The 26,630-nt window shown below is 31.7% G+C and overlaps 2 protein-coding genes across 2 annotated transcripts; both read left to right on the top strand.

Moving 5' to 3' along the window:
- The first annotated feature begins 6,894 nt into the window (after positions 1 to 6,894).
- Positions 6,895 to 7,450, top strand: LOC121125370 (PI-actitoxin-Aeq3b). The gene is given in 3 exon segments (XM_040720522.2): positions 6,895 to 7,187; positions 7,190 to 7,217; positions 7,270 to 7,450. Coding segments are annotated over 3 exon segments (312 nt in total). The 5' UTR covers positions 6,895 to 6,940; the 3' UTR covers positions 7,307 to 7,450.
- A 10,216-nt stretch (positions 7,451 to 17,666) lies between these two features.
- On the top strand, positions 17,667 to 23,367 carry LOC121125707 (papilin-like). The gene is given in 7 exon segments (XM_040720910.2): positions 17,667 to 18,578; positions 18,641 to 18,987; positions 19,895 to 20,401; positions 20,457 to 21,760; positions 21,762 to 22,031; positions 22,095 to 22,248; positions 22,328 to 23,367. Coding segments are annotated over 7 exon segments (4,068 nt in total). The 5' UTR covers positions 17,667 to 17,820; the 3' UTR covers positions 23,056 to 23,367.
- The last annotated feature ends 3,263 nt before the right edge of the window (positions 23,368 to 26,630 follow it).

Here is a 26,630-nt window from a genome sequence, read left to right as displayed (position 1 = left end):
CTATTATCTTAAAATTTGGATATCTAAATACCTACTTGTAATTTATTATTTAATCATCATGGCTACATGGCTTTATTATGAAGTCAGTGAGGAATAATTTATTATTATCTATTTTCTATCACATATATGTTTCATTTGCTACTTTGATTTATTTGATTAAACAATCATTTGCAAAAGCTTCAAATAAAATTAATGGATGGTTAGTCCATAATATAAATATTTTGTCGACAAAAGAGTTCAATTACAACTGTTTACGAGTCTTTTAACTTGAGTTCAATCCCAATCATAAGTCGGAGTTAAATTAGACTTATTTGCAAATAGGGCCGGTTCTAGTATAGGTGGTCCTGAGGCAAAAATAAATTTGGGAAGTGTTTTTCATACATTATTTGTTTAAATTAGAATTTAATTTCGTAATTTGTTTTTGTTTAGAAGATGAATTTAGAATCTCATACTCATATGAAACAAATTAAGAGGCCATTAGGAATTTTATTTCGAATAGAATCTATTATTTTATAAGATATAGGACGACCCTTTTAGAATACTTTTTTTGGATAGGAAATATTGAATCCTCTTTTCGATACAAAATAAAAGGCGGGTGCCCTATGATCCCCCATAAAAGTGGCACTATGTGCAACTCAAGCTCAAGTGATGAGTACAAATCTGAAATTCAAATGTAGTCAATACCCAAATTCATTAATTTGATAAAAATAAATGGTACTTAAATCTATAATAATTAGAAATTCAGGATTTTGTGAGTATCAAGTCCCGTGTTTTACACGGTATAGCATAGTATTTTGTCTTTAGGGGAGAGAGTGTTTAGAGTCAGCCTCATTGTTTGACTTTTTAAATTGTAGAAAACGTGGAATATGTGCCCCTTTTAACAAAGATGTACCGATATCAAAATTTCAGTCTATTCAGATTCCAATACCATCTTTAAGAATGATTTATAATATATTGTAATAAAGAATTACATTAACAAACAACAAAATGATTTAATTTTTCTAATGTTTAACTTTTTATTAATTGGGATTTGTAAGAAAAGACATAAATATATCAATCATAATTATGATTATAATTAGTTGTAAATAATTTAAAATAAAAAGTACTTACAAAATTAGTTCCTTTCCATTTTCAGGAGTCAATTTTTTCCTGGTTGGCTCATATACATATACCAGAGCCCTAAAAGTAGAGTTACGACAACCAGGGTATCCGCTTTGACGATAGCTGACTGACTTATGTGTTTTAGTCACGGCTCAACACATTCAAAATTTAATACTATATTTTAGGTGAAGAACTCTACAAAAGTAAAAATAAAATTATAACCCCAGGTATGCCCTCTTGTTTTGCGCCATGGATTACAGGAATCGTCCTTGAGCTGAGGGGATGACACTTTTTTCCTTTCCAAGGGACAAATTCCTTGGAAGGCAATGGGTTCTAAAAATGAAATGAAATCTTTGGTAACAATAATATAATTCTTGATTGTGCTCTAATTTGAACAAATAAGGAATTCCAACTCTAAAGCCATTCCAACGTTGTTTAAACATCTAAAATCTAAAGTTCCAAGGCTCACCAAAAACTCCAAAAAACCCTTTTTCATTCGGGAAAATAATGTTGATGCAAATAATAAAATTTAATAATTAAGGATATCTCAAGCAACTATTTATTTGGAATTTCAGGTAAAAAAAAAGATATCCACAATTTCAGGATCGTATGTATGAACTTTACTCCTTATTTGGAACCTCCTACTTCCGAAAATAAAGAAATAGACTTAGTGGTCATGAATCTAATTACATCAACAATAGAAGATGAAACTTCTTATAATGATATATATATATATATATATTGCATTAGTTACTTTATCCTTAGAAAATAATAATTGTATTATTACAGATATTTCTCCTGAGGTAAAACTTCTAAATAGCAACATTCAAATCCAACTTGGAGTATATGACGTAGAAATAAAGGAATTAAAGAAGAAGTTGAAGGAGAAAGATGTCCAAATTTGGGACCCATAATCAATGTTTAAATCTTTAAAAATGCGCCTCTCTTCGGTATTTAATTCAAGGCATATCAAAGTTTTAAGTTGCAAGTCTTCAGATTCCAAAATTCGCCTTTGGTCATATAAAACCATTAAGAATTAAACTCAATAAAGATTCGATGGTGAACTATATGTTGTGTAATTAATCTATTGCACCAAGAACTGTTTGGATCAATTTACAAAAATAGAGGATTTATTCAAATCTTATGTAAATCAGTTCAAACAAATAAAATAAATTGTACTCTCAATAACTGAAGTAGCGGTTCCATTAATTAAGTTGTCTATAAATGTCGCAAGGTGTCATATAATTTTATTTTTACTATGTCTAAGTATGTTAGTATAAGAATGCACAAGCATTTACAAATGCAAACTGCGATTATCAAAGAAAATTGAATAGATTCTTCTACTTTCGGAAGACGAAGAATGTATATACGAAATTAAGTAAGTTAAAGAAATTATTAGTAAAGTAATTATTTCATTTTTTTATAATAATTAAGCTCAAGATAATTATTGATCGGGTGAATTAAATGTATTAACATTTTCTTCTTAAGAGGTTTTGATATCTCTTTTTCCCTTCAAAATACTCTCTCATGTTTTTTCTTGTTTTATTTTACGTCCATTTCACGAGGAGTGGAGTCTAATATTTTAATTATTTTTTCAGTATTCATTTATTGTATTAAGCTCTTTTTGAACCATTTGATATCTGTCACAAGATGGCGCTGAAATCTCGTGACGTAACTCATCTTATAGGGATCTGATATATATACTACACCACTGAATAGACTTTGATTTTCAATGGATGGACCTTGCATTTTGTATACCTTGCAATAAAAATTGCAATTTAAAATAATTTTAATCCCAGGCACAATTCTTAAATCTAGGTTATTAATTCTTTAGTCTATACTAAATATATACTATGTATATAATACGTACTAAAATAGTTACAGATGTCAAAATAACTTTAATTGTGTCATATAGACCAATTATGTTAATAAATAATTACTTTTATTATTGAATAGTAATTTTATGACTTTTCTTATTTAACACATTACTAGGACTTTACCTAATTTACCTAATGTAAATTAGTCAACATTCGTATAAAACTTCATTACTTTCCAGTATGGCCGGGAATGTACTTTTGAGATAATTCATGTTATTGATTTATATGAGGTACGTCTAAATAACATCATTTAACTCGCAGTGTTCAATTGATAAAGAAGTTTGATTAGATACTATACAGTTGTATAAATTACAACTTATCATTGACCTTTGTCAACGTTGCTTTAATGATAAATTAACTTTGTTGTACATGTGCTATTTTTATCATTTCATGTTGCATATTGACTTAAGAGTTAACAATCAGTAGTTAAGATTGGAATATTGAAAAAATTATTTATACTGCTGTACTATTTTTATCGAGTCCAATTTCAGTCCTTGAATATTTTTACTGAGTAGAGTTTGAGTCCTCAGATTTCTTTTCAGTTCATTTCTAGTCCATAATTATAATACAAGGTCCATACTGTTGTGGTTTTCCTTGAGTTAAGTAGGTCTACACTGGCTTTTAGATCAAATCGAGTCAGAAATCTTAGTTGCTGAGTCTAAGCCAAGTCTCTAGTTCATGTCCCAAGCTCTGGGCAAGGTTTTCGTATGAAAAGATTAATTAATACTTTACTACTCAATCAATCCTCAGGTCTGCTTTATCATCCATAATTACACCCATAAATAAGTACAAAGCTATCAGCTTTCCTTTCCCTGATATGACATGGCATCTAATAATCCATTAATGAAGGTATTTTGAAATGTATTAAAGGAAAGGGTTTATTCCAAGTAGTGGTGCCAGAACTTATTTAAAAGTTGTGAAGTGTGCAGTTATATATGGTCTACGTCATAGTCATACAACCTTATAAGTTTAGTACGGTACTATTACACTTCATCTAAAAACGTGGGCGTCTAAAGAATCCCATGATTCCGGGGCCACAGCTTTCAAGGCTGCTCATCTGACAGCCCACGGAACTAATACCAACCTAGTTGTTTTGGACATAGTTTCCCCTCCCCCCCAACTTTATATAACAAAAGTTTCCGGATCTACGCATACAAAATTGGAACTCTTCAAACTGGACATTTGTTCATAATAATTGAATAGTCTATTTTATCGTAGGAGAGCCCGGAACAGTTGTAATACACATTGTATAGGACTCAATTGCTTATACTTTTTATAAAAATACTGTGTCTACGAATCTATTTTATATAATCTATTTAGAACTTTTTTCGGAGCAAAGAACGGTTGCAACAGCTAAAAAATATTAAATTTGAGTTAAAAAAATTAAATAATATTTTTAACTGAATAAATAACTAGACTTTTCTTTAAATTGAATGATTGAATAAATTTGTATTATTGTAGATTAAGAAATAATTACATTAATTTTATCCATCACTAAATAGTATTACAGGTCGAATGAATTTTCTGTCAATCACCTCTTCCGGACCTTGTTTAAGTTGAAAAACATACTTGATGTGAAGTGTGAATATATCTTCTTTTTTAATAAAACAAAGATTCATTTTTTGGTAATGGGTATATGTAAAAACATCAACTCTTACTTAATTACAATCTGAAATAATGTTTCATTAAGGAAATTAGGACATTTTATTATGTGAACATGATATACGATTTAAGTATTCAGTGAGTTGATACAATTCTACTGAATTGAGTGGAACATAACCTTTTTTTTGCACAACACTTGTCTAATTGTCATGAAAAAGTCTAGCAAAAGTAACACTGATTCAACTAATAACCATTTAGCAAGTAAAAAATAATTTACTTATGTCTGAATGTCTGTATGAATGAAAATAAGTCACCGGATGCACTGTATATAAAGTTCTATGATGCATATCATATACTAATTCAGTATTAAAAAAAAACCGGGAGTATGATATACAGTAGAGTGTGTCTTATGAAACCAATTTTTACTAATCCAAAATCTGTTTCCACCATGAGTTGAGGTTTAGTATGCGTAAGAATGTCCCGCAGCAAAAATTCGAAGGGCTACTTCCAGTCAACCTTACGGTTAGTTCAAAAATTTCTCCAAAAATGATGTTACATACACAATAATTTTTTTTTGTAATGTAGTATGAGTGTAAAAAACATTTTTTATTTTATAAAAAAATCTCTTTGTTTATTAAAAAACGAGTTTTTTTACTGCACTTGTGGACTTTATCAAAGAAATATAGTGTAGAGTAACATAAGGCACATTGCAATTTTTCTTCAACCGTTTAATTTTTTTCAACAAATTATAGTAAACTGAATTATGTACAATACACATATATGAACATTTGTAAAATAAATTTTTTACTTCTTCATAGTAAATTAAACTATTTTTATATAGCAAAAAAATGAAAATAAATAAAACAAAGTGTGGTATTTGGGAGTTTGATTTATGAAAATTTAGAAACTATTGGTTTTTTTAACAAATATCAAATTGAGTTTGTAGTTGAGACCTTGACATTGGTCAAGACACAACAGAATTTGCGTTTCTTAGGCACTCGAAATGGGCATTGGTGTAAAATGTTTATTGCTTATAAAATCAATGCAATTTTACTTTTAAAGAAAGTAACATTATTACCCGTAGGGTTATTTAGTCTTACCAGTGTCATTATTAATTACTGAGTACCTCGAAGAACAAAGAACATAACAACGCATTGGGTAGTTACGATTATATCCTTTGTTTATAAAATCAATTTCTTCATTCTATAAATTATCGAACTAAAAACAACTATTATTTATTTGCACTTATCATGGAATCTGAATCTGGAAGTCTTCATTCTATCAGAGCCATTGGATGCGATGGAACTGCAGTAAATACAGGGCCCAAAGGTGGCATCGTTAGGCTTTTTGAACCAAAATTAGACACTCCTTTACAATGGATTATTTGTATGCTCCATTTTAATGAATTACCCTTCAAAAAACTATTTGAATTTTATCATGGAAGGTCAACAGGACCCAACACATTTAGAGGAGAATTAGGTATGCTTATAAAAAGTTATAAAAGGAATTATGATGAAATTATATCAATTGATAACCAAATAATCAATAACTGTTACAATATTCGTTGCAAAGAAAATAATCTAAAAATAACTTCATTATTTCAAGCATAATGTTCCTGAAAAAATTATTTTTATTCTCCAAAAACAGTTGTTAACTAAAAAAGGACAAATATCTGCATTATTTTTTTTAACTCTTTTGTAAATTTTAAGACTTTAAATTTTTGATGTTCGAGAAAAAGAAAAGAAAAGACTATTACACCCATCCTGTGTTGTCCCTGTCTTTCATTTATTTAATGACCCGTAGAACAATCTGCCTAATTTTGTTATACTACAAACTAGAAAAGTTGAATTCAATCCTTTTTAAAGGAAATATTATGGACCTTATAGGTTTGAAAGTTTCTCGAATTGCAGTTGAAATCATTTATGAATCATCATATTAATCATTCGAATTTTTGTTCTTGTAATTTATTCTTTTTCCAGAACAAGGTTCTATTTTATTTTGCAATCTTTATTACTGGTCCAAAGTTGAAAAAAAAAAAAATAATAACAATCAAAAGTATTGGTAAAAAAAAGAAGAAGTAAAAAAAATACAAGAATTTTTTTTCTTTCTGTCTGTGATTTTCGCATAACTAGTAATTTGACACTCGTATTATTTATTTGCTATTTGTAGCTATATCAAAATTAAAATTTTGTTCTTTCTTTGAAGGTGGTGTGGGGGAGGGGGGAAGGGAAGAGAGATTTAAAAACACATATGGACGCGCGCGCACACTTCTTTATAACGCCAAGGCAAAGAAAATAATACATTATAAATACCATTTGCAAAGGAATAAGTTAAATCAATCCATACTTGAAAAGTGAACCATGAACAAGTTATTTTCTTTGATCCTACCCTTCTGCGCATTACTACAAATCCTTTTTTGTTTCAATGCTGTCACGGCACGACCTGGAGATTCATCTGTGAAGTCTGAACATTGTAAGTCTGAGCCCGTTACTGGAGAGATATTCTGTGCTGGATATTTTCCTAAATTTACTTTCAAATATGATACAATGTCTTGTGAGCCCTATATTTATGGAGGCTGTGGAGCTACTGCCAATTTATATGATACTCTACAGAATGTATGAGCTCTTGTGTCCATGGGTAAGTGTGCGCATCTATTACTTCAAAAACCTATAACAGTCAGTTTGTTTAGATCTGCTCCCACTGAGGAAGCTCCTGTGGAATCATGACAAGCCAATATGAAAATCTAACAACCCTGCTATTTTTAGTCCTTAGCTTTGATTCAGTCATCATCAATATTACAATTCAACTGCTTAAACAAATAGATGGTGTTTAGAAAATATACTGAAATATAAGAGTATTATAGCAAATGATTACATGAATATAATTATGAAGTGAACTTCATATGACGATTTGATATTAATTAATAAAATTAATAGCACAAAATCCCCGAATACCCAAAATGCTTCTAACTGTTATGCCTCTCACAAACAAACTAAACATATTATATAGCTGAAATAGTAAAAATTAAGGTTGTGCCCGGTTCAGGTTCAGTGCTTCTATCGGTTCCGGTCTCGCTTCTTTTATTTCAACAGTATCGGTTCAGCTTTATTGGCCTTGGTTATTTTGTATACAGTCTAAGTTTGGTAATATATACTTATAAAAACGGGACTCGCTAGAAAATTTGGGCCCAGGAAATGATATTAGATATAAAAAGGGCCGTAGCTACCTTATACGCAGAGTGCATTGTAGCCCAAGTTCCCGCAGGAGCTCCGAAAACTACAATTGCTTAAGACAATGGTTGTCAAAGTGGACCGTGAGGGGAGGGGGCGGAGGGAAGATGGAGAATTGAGGATTGCTTTCAGTTTACTCCTACATAGTAAACACGTTCTATTTTATATAAAGGGAGCCTCAGCTAAAAATGTATTTCAAGAGGGGGTAGGATAGTAAAGTTTGGTAAATCCTAAAGTAAGAAATATTATAGGGCCCGTCAAGCTTAGTAGTGGTCCTGGATCAATAATATACACCACCTCTTCCCTTATTATTTTACCGTCTGGTACCTAAAACCACTTTTACAGATCCATAAGAAGCCCTTATCCATTTGAAACTCATATACACCTTTATCACCCTGGCGACGTAAAAAAAGTCATTAAAAAACGCTGCAATTAAAAAAAAAAAAAAAAAAAAAATTGGAAAATTGACTTATTGATTTAAGCCAATTTATTTTTTATAATTTGAATGTTTTGATGAACTACGTCATTGTCCACACTTCTTCTTAGTGGCTTAAGTGTTTATTCTGTAAGAAGGAGACGGATACATCATTTCATGTTTTTTCCTTTCGCCAAATGGTTATACACATGTTGAGGGTGCTGGAGGACATGGTATGGTGCCAATTCGAAGTGAAACTCACCCAACTGGAATGGCTGGTCAGCACGTCACCTTCATATGGCGAGTGTCCCAAAATAGATAATATTATTTCCAAGGTCCAGCACGCGAACAGGATCATTCTACCCGGAATCCAAAGCTACGTGACCACCTTGATCGAAATCATGGGGGTCCTTCTGAGCTGAGAGCACACTGCTGGCCATAGTATAATTTTTAATGATATTCTACAGAACTCTTAAAATATTCAATTTTTTTTTAACATGCCTTTTTGTCGGTTTCAAATGTCAATATAGTTTGTAAAATTTTTATAAAAAAATAAATAATTGTATGCCTAATAAAATATAATATATCCATCATATCTAAAAATAAAAATTTCTTCTTTACATGGTCTCTATATATTTAGTAATTCTATGGTTCATTCCTTTAGTATTTCTTAGGATTGAAAAAGAGTGAAAACAAGTTTTAGAAGGAGATATTTTGCCTCTTTTGATATAAAAAGGAATTTTTTCATAGAAAACATGTATGACACTTTATATATTCTTTCAAACTCACATTTTTTTCCTGTAAAAAGGAAAATTAATCTTGAAGTGTATCCTTACTCCTTTAGGTGGTTTCTTTTCATTTGTCTTTCATTTTTTAAAAAGAATATCTGTTTGACGGTGACAGTTGTTTAATATAATGCAGATTATAAGCTAGTACTTTTAGAAATTTTTAGCACATAACATGGTCATTTTTGCTGAAATTCTTATTTAATCAAAAATGGTCATGGTATAAATTTAATTACCCTTTAACCAATAGTACTTTTAACGTGTACAAAAATGAAACTATTGCAATTATGTGTTTGCCCAACCATATCTTAGCATGTTAAAACAGCTATAATTAGTTATTTTTTAATTTTTTGGGATTTCTCCAAAAGTTGAGGCTACAAATGAACAAAAAGGTCTTTGTGGCCATTAGAGTACAAAAATGAGAGTCACATAACTTTTTTTTTTTTCTAATAGTAAGGATTTGTTGGGTAGTTAGCCAATTAAAGGCTATGTTTCAAGACTGTTAGACAATTCTTTATTTAATAGTAGATCTACATAGTTACAGATAATTATAGTTAGAGTCAGTGTAGTATCGGTCCTAATCTAGGACTAAGAACCACGTTTCAGTCCAATTCAGCAAAGTCCAATCCCAAACTTCTTCGTCCTTTAAGAAGGTAAAACTGATCTGTTGTGACGTCATTGAAGTGGATTTTTTCTTTTTTTATAATGATTCTGTTATATAAAAGAATATATAAGAAATTTTCCCTATAAGAACAGGATATGTACAAAATTCTTAATACAACTTTTATATATTATGTAGGTGAAAAAGTAATTATATATTTTTTGCTTTGTTTTAAAGTTTGATAAGACATTTTGAAATAATCCGATTTAAGCCAAATCTCTCCCGTTCTGTTCGATAACTTGTTACCAACGAGAATCCAAGTTCATAGTAATAAGTTTTCCCAGTAGAGGAAATACTTAAGCAGAAAAAAAAGTTCGAACCACTGTTTTATAAAATATAGTATGCTTGTTTTTATTGTTTTATAATGAAAACTGGACATTTAGAATGTTCTAAATATATCTTTAATAAACATCATTCAGAGTTGTCTGCAGGGTGTGTGCTTAAGAGGGTGTAGCCCCCACCTCAAATTAAGGAATTTTCCCTTTTTAATTGAAAATATAATATTTTGAAATTTAATTTAATTTTTCAAATTTGTTTTCCAAAATATTTAATTTTGTGTAAATAGCTATAGCTATTTGAAATTTTTCTTAAAAATTAAATATTTGAATTTTTTTCAGAACTTTTTTTTTTTCATGAATAATTGTAATTTTCGAAATTTTATAAGCCAAATAGCAGGGACATCCGCCGGATTATATTTTGGAAGAAGCTTGCTTTTCGGATTTTTTTTTCAATTTGAATTTGAATTTTTTGGAAAAAAAAAATCAAATATTAAATTTAGAAAAAAAAAAAAAACTTCAAATAATTATTAACCATCAATATTTTTAGGAAAAAATCTCAGAAATGACTGTATTAAATATTATGAGAATGACAACTAGCTACAAAGTGGGTCAAAAGTCCTTATATGCAAGTTCAAGTTGATTATAAAATATTTCCTCAAAAGTCATTGTTGATGGCCAGTCCTTGAATGTTTTCATCGGGTTCAGTTTTAGTAAATAAAATATATATATTTTATTTAATGTACTTTGTATCCAGTGAAAAAATTGAAATGACTTTCGAATCCAAGTGCTGAATCCTGAATAGTGCTGTGTTGGTCGTCGGACTGCTTCACTGATATCCCCCCCCCACCTTTTCAGGTATTTATCTAATTCATCCATTGTAAGGACCCTTTAGACGGTCCTTCAGTCGTAAGTTTCTAATTATCGTAATATATTCTTCATTTATAGCTAAAATTAAAACGAAGAAAAGAATAATGATAGCTACAATATAAAATAATACTTCAGTCTTATACGTTCTACCTATACCCTTCCTTATTTAAACCTCAGATATTTTGACTCATTCAATCAGATTATGGTACAATATCAATGGTTAAAATGATGTACATATTTTATAAATATGGTCTGTAAGCTATTGTTGTTACAATAGAAGGTTGATAAGGAACGGGTCTAGGAGTGAAAAATAATAATAATTTGGACTAAACTGATATTACTGTTGTCTTTTTTGTTTTTTTAGACCGATCCCATACTAGTCGTGAGCTTGCAATGTTTTCTTAGGACTCGTTTAAACTTAGAGTTATTCCCGAGTCCTTCTTTCCGCTTTGTATTATTCATCAAATGTATTAAGGCTGCGTTTTTTTTCTCGCAATTTAAAACGTAGTTGCGTGGCCTGTGAACTATGATCATCTTAATGCAATACATTTCTTAAGAGCAAAAAGAGACTTGCTGTTTTTTTTTTCCAATATAGTATTTGTAGATATATGTTCATAATCAAAATAAATGTGTCTACATAGTTTTGAAGATAATTATTATCATCCCTATTAATGAAAATCAAAACAATATTACTTTTATGTGTCTATTACTCATAGACGTGTGTATGTGGACCACTTTGAAGAGTTTGAAAGTGTTTTTGATCTTTCATTGTTGCTGTGTTCATGAAGTTTGGTCAACAGATTATAATATACGTATACTTAGTGTTGTGTTAGTCCTAGTTTATTCGGCCAGTCCAGTTTTAGAACCAGTTTCAGTCCTTAACCAGTCCTTCAGACTGTCAGTACTAGAACTGATTTAAAAAAAGAAGAAATAAAGTTGAATGACATATTCAAGCACCGAACTAGGCCGGATCGAGACTGTAATCATCTTTCCTAAATTAGGATCCGATCCTACACATGACTACTTAATCTTGAATTTCAATTCTTACTCGGAACTCAGTCCGAAGTTCAATTCGGACTCGAGACTTGGACTCGTCCTGAAATTTCAGCAAGTCCACAGCCTTGTTCGTAATTGTTAGCTTTCGAGCCCAAGTCTAGTCTTGAGTCAGGGATTGGTTGATCAAGTCTTGAGTACAAGTCCCCACTTCTACTCATATACCAATCAAATAAGTTTTATAACTTTTTTCCCAACCATCATAGTGTTACTTTTATACTCCATTTTGCTTGCATATTTTTGGCTGTAGAAAGGAGGAAATACAACATGCAAAAAATTAAATAATTAATGAAACTCAGAGTAGCATTTGCTTTACTCTCCTCTATCAAAACTTTGTGAATATAATTTCCTATTATGCTCCATTTACTATATACAAATAATAAAATAATTGCGACGTCAAAACTTTTGCGAAAAACAAAAGAAGAAGCATTTGAATAATAATAAAAGTTTTCCTTCCTGCTTATGCAAAAAAAAAAAGAAGTACTTTAACAAATATTGATTTATTATACCCGACTTTTTATTACAGATATTATGTACCCATATCTAATTGATAGGGAAACAGGTCTCATTTTATAAAGAAAAACCTCTCAAAGTAAAAAAAAAAAGCAAGTTATTTTATTACGTTTTTAAATAACAAGGGAGTTTTTGTCGGATTCGGGACTTGGACTTGAAGTTCCCGTTAGACTCAAGACTTGATATTAAATTTTTAGTCGGATTTTAGTCTCGGTCTTGAAGTTCAAGTGGTCTAGGATTCGCTTTGAACTTTCTGGGAGTCCTCAGCCCTGATTGTGAATCTTAGCTATCGAGTCCAAGTCAAGTAAAGAATCTTTCATTAGTTAATCAAGTTGAGTCGCAAGTCTTGAGTACATGTCCCCACTTCTACTGACATACCCTTCAAATAAGCTTTATAACTCTTCCCCCGTTTCCATCATAGAATATGTTTCTTGCATATTTTTGGCTGAACAAAGAAGAATATGCAACGCACACAAAATTCCCTAATATACCACAATACAACATGCAAATCATTTACTAATTAATAAAATAATGAAACTCAGAGTAGTGTATGCTTTACTGCCCTCATTTAAAACTTTGTAAATATAATTTCCTGTCATAATTCATTTACTATATACAAATAATGAAATAATTACCACGTCAAAGCTTTAGCAAAAAAAAAAACCCACAAAAAACATTCAAATATAAATAAAAGTTTCCCCCCCTCCTTCTGCAAAAAAAGAAAAGAAAAGTGAATTGCACAAATTACAATTTATTATACCCGACTTTTTATTACTGATATTATATACCCATATCGAATTGAAAGGAAAATAGATTTCATTTTTTTAAAGAAAAACCTCTAAAAAAAGCAAGTTATTTTATTACGATTTTATATAACAAGGGATTTTTTGTTTCTGAGTAAAATGATAAGGGTTCAAGGCGAACAAACTCTACACGATGCATCACCAGAGAACGTTTTTGAATTTTCTCAAGTATCAGGTTTCAATGTTTTTTTTCTTGCAAATACACATATCTTTATAGTCCCTTAAGAGTGGAGTTTCCAAGAGTCAATCAAGTTTTATTCCGTTCTCTAACAATGACGAACTATATAATATGTATAGTGATGAAAATCGTGTATATTTTGGGCATGTGAAGAAAAAACATGCCAAAATTCAACATTGAAATATATATTTTGAAGGAGAGCAGCTTAGTTATCACAATGTTTAATTGAATCAGCTACAATCAGCTGTGACGAGGGAGGAAGGGGAGAAGGAAATAAAAAAAGATATTGGCAAGAAATTACTCCAATGTCGATGTCCAATTCTAGCCTGAGTCTAAAAAGGACTTCCAAGTATAACTTTGCAACAAATTCTCAAGGTATCTCTCTGTCTTTTATGAGCACACACAAATACTCAATCAGGTTTTGAATATAATTGAATGTAGCAGGAAAGGAAGTTCACTACTCAGGAGTAAAATAATAATTACCTAAAAAAATGTCATTTATTCCTTAAAAATGTTATTTACTATAATTTTCTGAATCTCTAACTCAAATTCAATTTTTACAAAGTTGAACGGAGATGACGTTTTTCCCTCTGTTTGTTTGTTCGTCACCAGGATTACAACTTGATTTTCAATGAATATATATGGTCACAGTAAGAGGCAATACAATTTTCAGAGGTCATGGCCGAAGATTAAGGCAACAAAGAACTTAAAACATGCATAATCGACCATAACAAATGTTGATGCCTAACTTCGTATATATGTCCTTCTCTAGAACTCACACAAATTGAGTTCTAGAGCACCTTGTCCATTGAGCTACGTCCGTCCATGGTCATAGGGACAGTTGCAACATTTGACAAGGAGTATTCATATGTAATTTGTGGAAAATTACTAACTGATACAGTGTCTATGGTGCTATGTAAATTCATTCCCTGTCTTGTCATTCCTGGTAATTTCATTCCCACTTTTAAGAGGATATTTAGGGAGGTCATACGGTTTATGTTTCTAAACTACTTAGTAGTTTTTGTGTATGATTGTAAAGGGAGGCCTGGACAGTCGGCACTGGAGATGAATGGTGTGTCATCAATAGTAGTCACTAGTAGTATATATGGTTCAGGATTCCATAACTACTCTCTATTCAGATTTATCATGATATCATTTCTAATCCATCAACAACATATATCATTCATATCCATTTTCTATCTATCACTAGTCATCACTCATCTCCAGTGCCGACTCCTCAGGTCTCCCTCTACAACCCTTTTGTAACATAACCCGTATGACGTCACTAAATATGCCTCTTTAAAGTTGGAAAGTTGGAATATCCCGGGATGAATTCTAAAGAGAATGAATTTACTAGGAATTAAATCACCATGAACGAAAAGACAAGGAATGAATTTACTAGGAATGAAATAACCGGCCACGAGTTTCTATAAACCTTATAAAAGTGAAAATCCACATGGTAACCCTGACAATTTGAAGAATGTTTGGGAAGAGATAAGTTTAGCTGTCATGATGCTGTATTAAATTAGCTGCAAATCCCAATATGTATAAGTAGGATTTATCCTGATGTCAATCCTCATTCCTATTCCGAGTCCAGCAAATAACAAATAACAAGGGGTTCGTATCGCTCTTCGTCACTCACCCTTCACTTTATTCTTAGATATTCCCTCCTCAAGGATGAAATAATATTGATAATAGCTTATGTAAATAACAATGTTCAGGTTGCAACTAGCAACTAAAAAATATTGTGTCTCCTAAGGTCCAATGTACTTTAATTCTACAATGGTGGTGACAAAAGTTTCCTATCTAAAAAAGATACACAACCTTTTTTCTGAATATTTTATTTTATTTTTAACATTGTCTGCTTGTAATTAAAAACCCTTCTCCCAGTGATGTTCCCATCTTTGTTGCCCTTCCAAATAGTACTCTACGTTTTTATCTACAAAATAATTGTGCAAGACACGCTTTTTTTTTTGTTGGATTGACTTAAAGTTGTCAAGTTTTAACACAACAAGCCGAAACAATTTTTCGATTGTTTGGATCTATTTAAAGGTTACACTTAAAAAATTATAATAATAATGACGGCTCGATACTCGATTTTGTCCATTTCCACAAAAGCAGTCATACCCGCATACTTAAACGACTGTTACATAACAATTGCGCATCCAATGGGGATGAAACTTTCGTGAGTAACTTTCAACAGATGCTAGATAGACGTGATTAGCTTTTAGTTAGGAATACCGCCATCTTCAATCTGAGCTCAAAAACTTTTCTGACTACCCTTGTATATACTCGTATTTTAGTGCGTTGAGTTATATTTTGTAATTACAGTCTTAATTGAATATTTGTATTTAAAATTGCACATGACATCTCATCCAGGGAATTTTTATGATTGTGTCAACAATTGCAATGTTAGCTTAAGACTATTTGCTTATTTTAATTTAAAAATCATTTAATTATGGGGTATTATCATGACGAATAAAGTTTGCAAAAAATACAATATATATATAAAGAAAATAATCTTAACTTCCAAGAAAAGTAATAAATCCACAATTTATAACCTTTTTTATAGCACCTCATTAGATACAGAATTACATAGTAAGGTATCACTTCTGATCCTTCTAAAAATATCCAAATATTTTTTTGACAAATAAATCTACACTTTAATACGTTGTTTATATCAAATGGTCATAAAATAGTCAATTATAAATAACATATTACAGAATTGTTACATTAATCCATAATGATTTTTTATTTTTGAATTTAATAGACTACCAATTCTTGAAGACGATTTTATCTTATTTCAGTCCAGTTCAAATGCTCTGAAGCCCCATTTAACTATAACTTTAGACTCAAAGTGATCTAAAAGTCTTGCATCTTGACTCATAAAATGTGACTCGAGGGTGAGGTGTTTAGGGTGAGCCTCATGATTTAACTTTTTATATTATAAAAAAACGTGCAATACCGTTTCAGTTTTGACTAGAGATGTACCAATACCGAAATTTAAGCCAATTCCGATACTATCTTTATGAACGATACAGTTTCCTTATTTGTAAGATGTATAAAGGAATTACCTCAACAAAAAATTGTTGCACTTTTTGCAACTGAACCCTTTCGACTGAGCATTCAAATGTCTCAAATATCTCGGCTCTGAGAGAGTTTTGAATTTCGATAAGATTATATCAATTGATAGCAAAATATTCAATAACTCTAACGATATCCGTTGCAAAGAAAAAATTGTAAAAATAACTTCATTATTTCAGGACTAATGTTCCTGAAATAATTACTTTTATTTCCCAAAGACAGTTGTTAACCTAATCAATATTATCTCAAAAAAAAAAAAAAGATTATACATTTTTCCCACAAATATCTACACTATGTATATTTTTTTACTGTCTTATAAATTTTTTGATGTTTGAGAAAAAAGGACTGTTGCAACCGTACTGCGTTGATAAAATCTCTAGTCTCTCTTAAAGGGAATATAATGGAAAGAGGTGTCATATATATGAATCAATATTGTTTTTTCTTATCTCTAATTCTGATTTGTTGAATATTCCGTTTATACATTCTATTTTCATCTCTTGCATATTTAATTGTTATAACGTTTTTTGACCAAGATTCATCTAATGCAATTTAATACAAGTCAACGTTTCGGACAGGTTTATGTATTTTTCTTTAGAATAAACCAGAAACATAAACTATTAATTTAAACGATAGGTCATAGTATTTGAGTCATAATTATGCTCTAAAAAATGATTTTTGATGAGGTTCTGTGAGTCCTGAACACTATTCAAAAATATAGTTTTTTTGTGTACTTTTGATTTCAACCATCTTGACTCCTCTTTCCTTTTTAGTCTTCCCCCATCTATTTCTTAGTTCTTTTCTTTAACTGATCCGTATAACTATAAACACAATTACTTGACTTCAAATCTTTTTAAAGGAAGTAATAGAGGTCTTATAAGTTTGAGAGTTTCTCGAATTGAAGTTGAAGGAAACAGAGCTTTAAAAAAAAATGATGATGAATCATCATATTAATTATTTGAATGTTTATTTAGGTAATTAACTATTTTTTTCACAACAAGGTTCTATTTTATTTTACAATCTTTATTATAAGTCCAAAGTTAAAAAAAAAATGTTCATCAATAGTAGTTTTGAAGAAAAAAGTAAAAAAAAAATCATTAAAGAGTTATTTTCTTTCTGTCTGGGAATTTCGCATTACTAGTAATTTGACCCTCGTATTTTTTTTTGTTATTATGTATATAAAAATTACAATTTGTGTTTTTGGGGAAAACGGAAGAGAGATTCAAAAACACATATGGGCGCGCACATTTATTTATGACGCAAAGGCAAAAAAATTCACTCGTGAAATAATACATTATAAATTCAATTGGCAAAGGAATAAGTTAAATCAATTCATACTTGAAAAGTGATCCATGAACAAGTTATATTCTCTGAGCATGCGCTTCTGCGCATTACTACAAATCCTTCTTTGTTTTAATGTTGTGACTGCACGACCTGGAAACAAATGTTCTCAACCAAAGGAAACAGGGCCATGTCGTATGAGTTTCATTTCCTTTTATTACAACACAAATACTGATCGCTGCGAAAGCTTTTATTTTGGAGGCTGTCGTGGAAATGACAATAACTTCAAGTCCCTGGCAGACTGTCAAAAGGAATGCCATTCCTCTACCTATAATCCTTCCTCCTCAGAGCTGAATCCATCTGTGAAGTCTGAACATTGTCAATCTGAGCCTGTTGCTGGTCAGATATTCTGTGCTGGGTATTTTCACAAATTTACTTTCAACTATGATACATTGACGTGTGAGCCTTATGTCTATGGAGGCTGTGGAGCTACTGCCAATTTATATGATACTCTACAGGAATGTATGAGCTCTTGTGTCCATGGGCAAGTTGGTGCATCTGTTACGGAAAAAACCATACCAGTCAGTTTTTTTAGATCTCTTCCCACCGGAGCAGCTCCTGTGGAATCACGACAAGACAAGGACGCCATCATATTTCCTCAATGGAAAGAAGAGGAGGACATTTGTGATTTACCTCCTGTACATAAAGGCCCAATCATGTGTGCAGCTTATATTGAAAAATGGACCTATGACAAAAAAAGAGGGAAGTGTGTGCAATTCATTCATGGAGGTTGTTTTGGTACAAAGAATAATTTTGCTAGCAAGGCTGACTGTGAAAACTCATGTCCCAAGACGTAAGTATATTTCTCTCTTTAAAAATAGACAAACTCAAAGTTTCATTCTGATATTATCCTAGGCCTTCTAGATCTACAAAACCTCCTCAATTCATTCGCCCAGATTTTTGCTCGCTTCCAGCTATCGATAACGAGGGTGGAATTCAGTGTTTAGCTCTTAGCTATGGCTACACATTCAATGGTGCCAAGGGATCTTGTGAACAAATAGTGTATGGAGGTTGTGGAGCCACAGCTAACTATTTTAGTTCCTTGCAGAAATGCAAATCTGCATGTGAAGGAGAAGGAAATGGATCTCAAAAATTCATTGATGTTTGTACTTTACCAACTGAGGCCGGGAAATGCAGAGCTAGAAAACCAAAATATACATTCAATCATGAAACTCAAAGATGTGAAAAGTTTTTCTATACTGGTATGTATTTTTTAAATGTTTTTATAAATAATGTTTCATTTGACAGATGTCTATAGATGATATCATTGTCATCTGGTCTTTTTTCTATGAATCTACGAGTACATAGATACTCACCCCAGTTAATTTTTATTGAGATAATTACAGTATAAACATGTTTTGAGATCTATTGAAACTGCAAATAAATTTGACTTTTGACTTTGTCCTATAAATAGGATAACTTTTTTCTGCAAAAATAACAACAAACAGGGCATTTTCAAGCTCAAACAAATGAACTCTCCACTAGTGAACATTCTTTTTCCTTTTTTTTTGATATAGTTTGTTAACTTGGGTTAAGCATTAACCCAAATATTAAGACAATTGTATTACAGTTGAGATTGACTCAAAATTACGCGTATTAATCAAAACAACATTAGAATTGGGTATCATATATATATAATTTCTGATTATTATAGTTGAAATATATAATTTCATTTTCGATAAAAACTCCTGTAAAATATTAATTACTTTTAATGACCCTTTGGTACTAACAACCTAGTCATTAACTTTGATGAGACTGAGTGTGATAGATAGGATAACAGCTGTTATTACATTTGTAGCAATGCGTATACATTAAATTTAAAAAAAAAAAAAAATGTACGACTTAAAAGTTAACAAATTAATCAAATTTACCAAACCTTGATTTCAAAGTTTATAAATAGTTCCACGAAAGTATATTTTGCAATAACCAGAAGCTTTATTTTTTCTTAAAGATGTCTCAGGAGCATTTTAATGCTGTTTCTAGCATGGGTGCAGAAAATCCCAGTTCACTAACGAAGGGCTAATTCAATTTACCATACACACAAAAATACACTTGGGTCACTTTCTTTATAATAATTAATCAATTTTTATTGTGCACATTACATTAAAGGTTGCGAGGGAAATGGGAATCGATTTGATAGCGTAGAGGAATGTTTTGACACATGTGGAGGAGCAGAGCCAGAGCAAAATGCATTTTGCTCTAAAATTAAATGCGACAAAAATGACATTGATTTTCACACTGCCAAGGCATGCATTCCTCTTACTAAGAAAGGAGAATGTTGTCCATCTGGCTGGGACTGCTCCTTTTGGGAAAATGAAAGACTTAAGCGTCTGGATGAATGTTTTCATGTCAGTCCCAATTATCCTCATGGGAAATTTTATCAAATTGGAGAACAAATCAAGGATTTAGGAGAAGGGCATTGCTTTGGAGGTAGCTATTGTGCCAGAGAAGAGGATGGGAGTGCATTACCGACTGTGTCAGTTGGAATGTGCGGAAGACCCCAATTTTCTCCTACCGAAGACTGCATTCAACAGTACAACTCTACTCATCAATGCTGTTCCGAGCGACACGCATGTGGGGCTGACAAGCATAGACTACAAACATGTTCATTTGAAGGTAAAACATGGTCCTCATTTCTGTTGGTTAATTATAATTTGTCTTTATATCATAGGAAAAAAATATCACGATGGAGAGAAGATGTATTCTGAACACAATCCCTGCCTTACCTGTCTGTGTACTTCAAACTTTAATGAAGCACACTTGGAAGAATTTTGCACAGAGATCAAGTGCAGATATTTGACGGAGAGTGACAAATTGATCAAAAACTGCTTACCAGTTCATAGACCAGACTCTTGTTGTCCCATTGATTGGATTTGTCCCACAGTTCAACCAACTATTAATCCTCATATTCTAATAACTCCTCTTGGCCCAAATGATCCAAGTCAAATTCAAATAGATCCTCCATTTCTTTTCGGGGGTTCAAATGAGAATTCCCAAGTACCTACAAAACATGATGAAAAATGCCCCCCTGGAGTAGAAATTGAGCCATCCTATGTTTCAAACCCCTTAGTTGTTTCTCCAGAGACTTTATCTTCAATTTCATTACCTTTTAGTTCCTCATTTCAAAAACATTCACCAGTTTCTGTTGGTGCTCAGGGAAAGTCTCATGATGATTGCCTACTTCCACCTGCGGTTGGACCATGCAAGGGCTTTAGAGACAAATTTTTCTTCAACATTGATAACAGAAAATGTACCGCATTTAAGTATGGAGGATTTGATGAGGATGCTCAAGGTTTTAATGTTTTCAAATCAAAAGGGGAATGTGAAAAGGTTTGTGAAAGACTCTTGCCAACTAAGGAAACACCAAAACCAGTATTACAACAACAGCAAGTTGATTCAGAGTGTGTCACACCTCTTCATCATGGAATAACTTCTGGTCAATTATGCTTGCCCTTAGCCCGCCGTTATAGATATGATTTAAGCAAGGATCGATGTGAACCTTACACTACAGGGCTTTGTAAGCCAGGCCCCAACCGCTTTTCAACACAACAGGAATGTGAGCTTAAATGTGTTCAATCTCCACCAAGAATTGATCTCACCAAGGACAATATTCCTGGGCTTTTACCAAAATGTAATTTAAACGTTATACCCGGAAACTGTAGAAGTCGCATCAAGCGTTACTTTTATAGCCCAGCTCACGGAGGATGCAGATTCTTCTATTATACTGGATGTCAAGGAAATGAAAACAACTTCTTAACGGCTGAAAAGTGTGAAAAAGCTTGTGTGCCAAGCACAGAAGTCCGATCCTCATTCCAGGTTGCAACCGAACCAAACGAAATAGTTGAAGAGATCAAAAATCCTTGTGATCAACCCAAGAACTCTGGACTCTGCAAGGCAATGAAACCATCATATTACTTTGACAAGGATGAAGGTGTTTGTAAGTTTTTTCCTTTATGGTGGCTGCATGGGAAATGCCAATAGATTCTTTACACTTAAGGAGTGCTCACTCACTTGTGAAGTGACGATTGAGAAACAATCAGAGGGCAATTATTGCAAGAAGGCCCCAGAGCCAGGACCATGCTTTGCAATCATAAGAAAGTGGTATTATGATCCAAAAGAAAATGACTGTAAATTATTTTTCTATGGAGGATGTGCTGGAAACGGCAACAAGTTTGATAGTAAGCAAGAGTGTGAATTGACCTGCTCGTCAGACTTTGACATTCCACAGGGAAGAATTAAAGATAAGGTACATCATAGTATTTCATGTATTTCATCACACACGTAATCCTTCATTCCCTATATTTTCTAGAACATTCCAAATCCAGTTATAGACGACTCCATTTTGAGCACTGGAATGGTAGATCCCTGCTTATTGGACAAAACAATTGGAGACTGCCGTGCAGCTCTTAATAAATTTTATTTTGACAAAGAATCCAAAGAATGTAAACTTTTCAAATATGGAGGTATTGAATTCCCTTTCCCTTTTTTATCCTAGTAGCTGACATAATTATACAACTTTATTCATCTAAAATCCTTTGATAGGTTGCAATGGTAACGGAAACAACTTTCCATCCGAAGATATTTGCAAACAAGTTTGCTCTAGACACATACAAGTTCCAGTAACGAGTAATGAACCCCCCAAGACAATAACAACAGAAGAAGGTGATGAAGTGGCCTTTTCACCAAATTGCTTCAGCCCAGTCGATGTGGGTGTTTGCCGTGGATCTAAGATCCGTCATCATTTCAATGCTGCATCTGGACTATGCGAAAAATTCATTTATGGAGGATGTTTAGGAAATGAAAATAACTTTTTGTCAGAGGAAGAGTGCTATGACACCTGTCTCCCAAATCTCGTTCATTCTCAAACTGACCTCAAGCACAAAGTTGATGCCAAGATCCATGAAGGAGAATTTTGTCATTTTGGAAACCAAACATTCAATCTAGGAGATAGTCTCAAATTGAACGAGGACTCTTGTACATCTTGCACTTGCTCATCACCTCCAAATTTGAGCTGTAGCACTCAAAAGTGCCCATTGATCATCACACCCGTCAACACTGAAGGATGTACTCCCAAATTTGATGAGGATGGATGCTGTCAAATTGGATATGATTGTAATGATATCGTCAAACCTTGCTCCGAGCGAGCTTGCCTCTCAAAAAAATTTAATGTCCCCGAGGGACAAACCTGTAAAACAATCAAGGATAAGGATGGATGCTGTACTTTGAGCATATTCTGTGTACCCAAAGAAAATCTTGTGCGGGATTTTTAAAGAAATCTTAATTTATTTTATTTTATCATTTACTATCATGTTCAAATTCATTCATGCTATTTTTTAAATGTGCATGAAATCCACTTTCAAGAGGGGTTCATGCAGTTTCATAAAAAATAGCAATTCATTTTTATTGACTCTTATTTATTCATTATGTCATTATACAAAGGAAATATCATATTTAGATTTAAAAAAAAAAAAAAACAGGCTCAATAATCAATTTGATTTGAAATAATGAATTTTATGAGCAATTAAAATACACTTTTATAAGTAATTACATACGTGAAATAAATTAATGCGAGTCTTACATAATTAATGACTACGGAATAATAATTATTTTACAAACTGCATGTTCATGTGTAATTAATCTAATTATCAGCTATATAATATGTAAACTCCACCAGAAAGATAAGGCCAGGAAACTTACCATAATAGCTTTGTCATTAGAAAGGTAAGGACTTGTAAATGGACTAGATCTAACAACAAAGACTCGTGACTCAGCTTGTAAGTCATTTCAATTTTTTTTAGGGAATATTAAGTACTTTTCAAAGTATTTTTTATTTCTGTTAAAGATGAAAATATTCAATGATTTAGAATTCTGTGCTTTGACGTGGACTTGCAGTATAAGGACTTTTTTCGACCTTTGGTAAATAGTGAATGCTTATCAAATTAAAATGACCTATTAAGAAGCATTATATCAATTCATATGAACATGGGAAGGATCAAGGATATTAATTTATTAGTAAAATAATTATTTGAGAAAAAGTAATTATTTTCCAATTTTGAGAAGTATCAAACCACATTGACTTTTTCCCAATTATTATCAAAACATTTCAATACTAACAGAAAAATTATTCTACAAGAATATTGAGTAGAACAATTATGATGATTAATTTCAGTTAAATACAATTACAAAAACAAAGTTGGTACAGAAATTTTACTGTACTTATCTTTTTGTGGTGGAGTTTGTGTATGTAGATCGGGTTTCGAACTTGGAAGGAGGATTATCTATTTGATGAGTGACATATTTATTCTTATTAGTGATGTACTATGACCAAAACTCGTAAATTACTATTCGAGTTTTATGAAGTAAATAAAAAACGGTACAAAAAAACTCGGATAGTAGGCATATAAAGCCAAGTGTTACTTGGAACTCGTCAAAAGCTCGTAACCCCTCAAAAACTTGGAACTCGTCAAAACTTGGGATCCTCTATTTCTCTTCTTCGATCCCATTATATATTGTAAATCTTCCTACAATGACTTCCTTTCTCTGTGAAATTTAGAATTTATGTTTTCCCTTTGGCATTATATCGTTACTGTTAGTGTGTCAAACTACCTTTCGTCCAGACATAAACAGAAAAAAATGCCCAAAATTATCTGGTTGTAAAAAAAGTCAATCATACCAATTACCATTCCTATCTTAAGTTGTACCAGACTATCATTCTGTATTATTTATCAACAATTTGAAGATGAGTTATATATGTATATATCTACAATAACATAAAATTAGAGTAGATATCTGTCTGTCCGCTCATAAAAACATATAATAATCAGGGTATTTATTTCACATACGGAGATACATCCAACCCTTAGATATAAAATAAAAATTGTTCAGAATTCTAAGTTACGTTAGTATGTTTTATTCTGGCCAGAACAGATCCCTGGCAAGTTTTTTTTTCGCTAATAAGTTGATTTGTTAACAAGATTTATTTCCCGTGTCTCAAACATTTTTTAAGGTATGATTTGTAGATTCCAAATGCACAAAAAAAAAAAAAAAAATAGAAATCCAAGAAACTAAATTATTGTACAAGCAGAAAAAGAAAGAACTTATATTTTGAATATGAATAGAAAAACGGAATTAGGAAAGGGATACGCGAGTAGGTCTTAGTATCTATTAATAAGATAATTCCAAATAAAATCTACAATAAGGGTATATCCTAGACTCCCATAATGTATAATGTAATATTACAGTGCGTGTCTGTCCGTCTGCAGATTAGTAAGTTTGTCTTAGTATGTGCATAATAAAATAATTCGTAATAGAGGGGAAAGAAGAGGATTAGCAAGTTGGTCTTAGTACTCTTTGTATGTGCATCATAACTTGTTATTAAATAAACAATACGGGTACGTTCTAGTATTTCATGATATTAAAATCCAACATATTATTTTATTCAATATTATATAATAACATTGTTAAGTAATATTTTATTATAATCGTAGCTATATATTTATATGTCGACATGATAGCCAATACTTATTCATAGAAATAATTAAATGGCCAATATATATATAGGAGTGGGGATCAACAAGAAATTGTATTCCTGTCCTTTTGGAAACGGAGCCTAAGTGTGGAATAACTTATTACTTCGTTTATTTATCAAAAATAATAATTTATAAAATAGCAATGACGTCATATGACATAATCATCAGCTGACAAGAAAAAACATATGGAATTTTTGTGTTGGCGACGTAACACCGTGTCAAGGGTATGCTCAGTACAAAAAAAATAATTGTTTTTTAAGAATTTGTTTACTTATAGTAATTTTTTTTTATAAAACATACGAGAATAGCAAAATAATACAGTTTTCTGAATGATAATCCTACATAGTATTAAAATAATTTACGTGTTTGTTTGATATTCGTCCCGCTTAGACAAACAATGATAAAAACGTATTATTTTTAAAAACAGAGACCGATACAGACTTTAGAAATCTTTAATAATAGATCAAACTTTATTTTTCTGTCTGTATGAATGACTTTGTCTGGACAAAGTCATTTTTGATCGAAAAAATAACATTGTAGTTATATTAATAAAATCTTGAAGGTGTTTTGTATGAAACGTGTATTAAGGGTTTGCTGTATATAGTGCACCCTGATATATAACATATACATATCAATAAAACAAAGTTTTCCTGTATTTATATCTGGACCTATGCTATGTATAAGTTATTTTTGAGTATATATACTTGATCTAAGATATAACAATTCAATCAAGCACGCTTGTCATATATATTTATATATAAAGAGACTAAATTTGGAGTTAAGATGATCCAATCGACGCTTGTGTTCTTGTGTTTTGTTATGATGCATCTGTCTTATGGCGTCTATTTTTTTTTATTTTTTGGTCAACAGTTACATTGTTATATCAACCAACTTTTGTTGCTATAACTTCATTGGGAAGAAAATATTGGCCCGCAGCATATTAATCCGATTGATAATTTTGTCTGAGGCTACGTTGAATCTAAAACAAATCGAACACATCATCTCTCTCTCTATGACTCTCTTATTGTCTTCATCCGAGACAATGACCAGCATGTCAAGGAGCTACCTCGTCAATGACTGATCCTCCTTTTGGGACACAATCAAGGCAGATATATCAAATAAGTGCTTTTTCTACATTCATATGGACAATTTAAGCCAAATTTTCAAGTAAATCTGCCGAAAATGTGCCACTTTTTCTCGTTCTTTTTAGAGGAAAGGCTGAGAGATACAATAAAGCTAACGTAGCGTCAAAAAGGCCGTTATGTACTAATGGTTGTTTATAAATAAGACGACAGAGAGTGGCACCGTCTTGTAAC

Source organism: Lepeophtheirus salmonis, chromosome 10 (assembly GCF_016086655.4).
Source record: "Lepeophtheirus salmonis chromosome 10, UVic_Lsal_1.4, whole genome shotgun sequence".
In the NCBI taxonomy this organism is placed as follows: domain Eukaryota; kingdom Metazoa; phylum Arthropoda; class Copepoda; order Siphonostomatoida; family Caligidae; genus Lepeophtheirus; species Lepeophtheirus salmonis.
The sequence above is the reverse complement of the archived record's forward strand: the minus strand, read 5'-3'. Positions and strand labels throughout refer to the sequence as shown.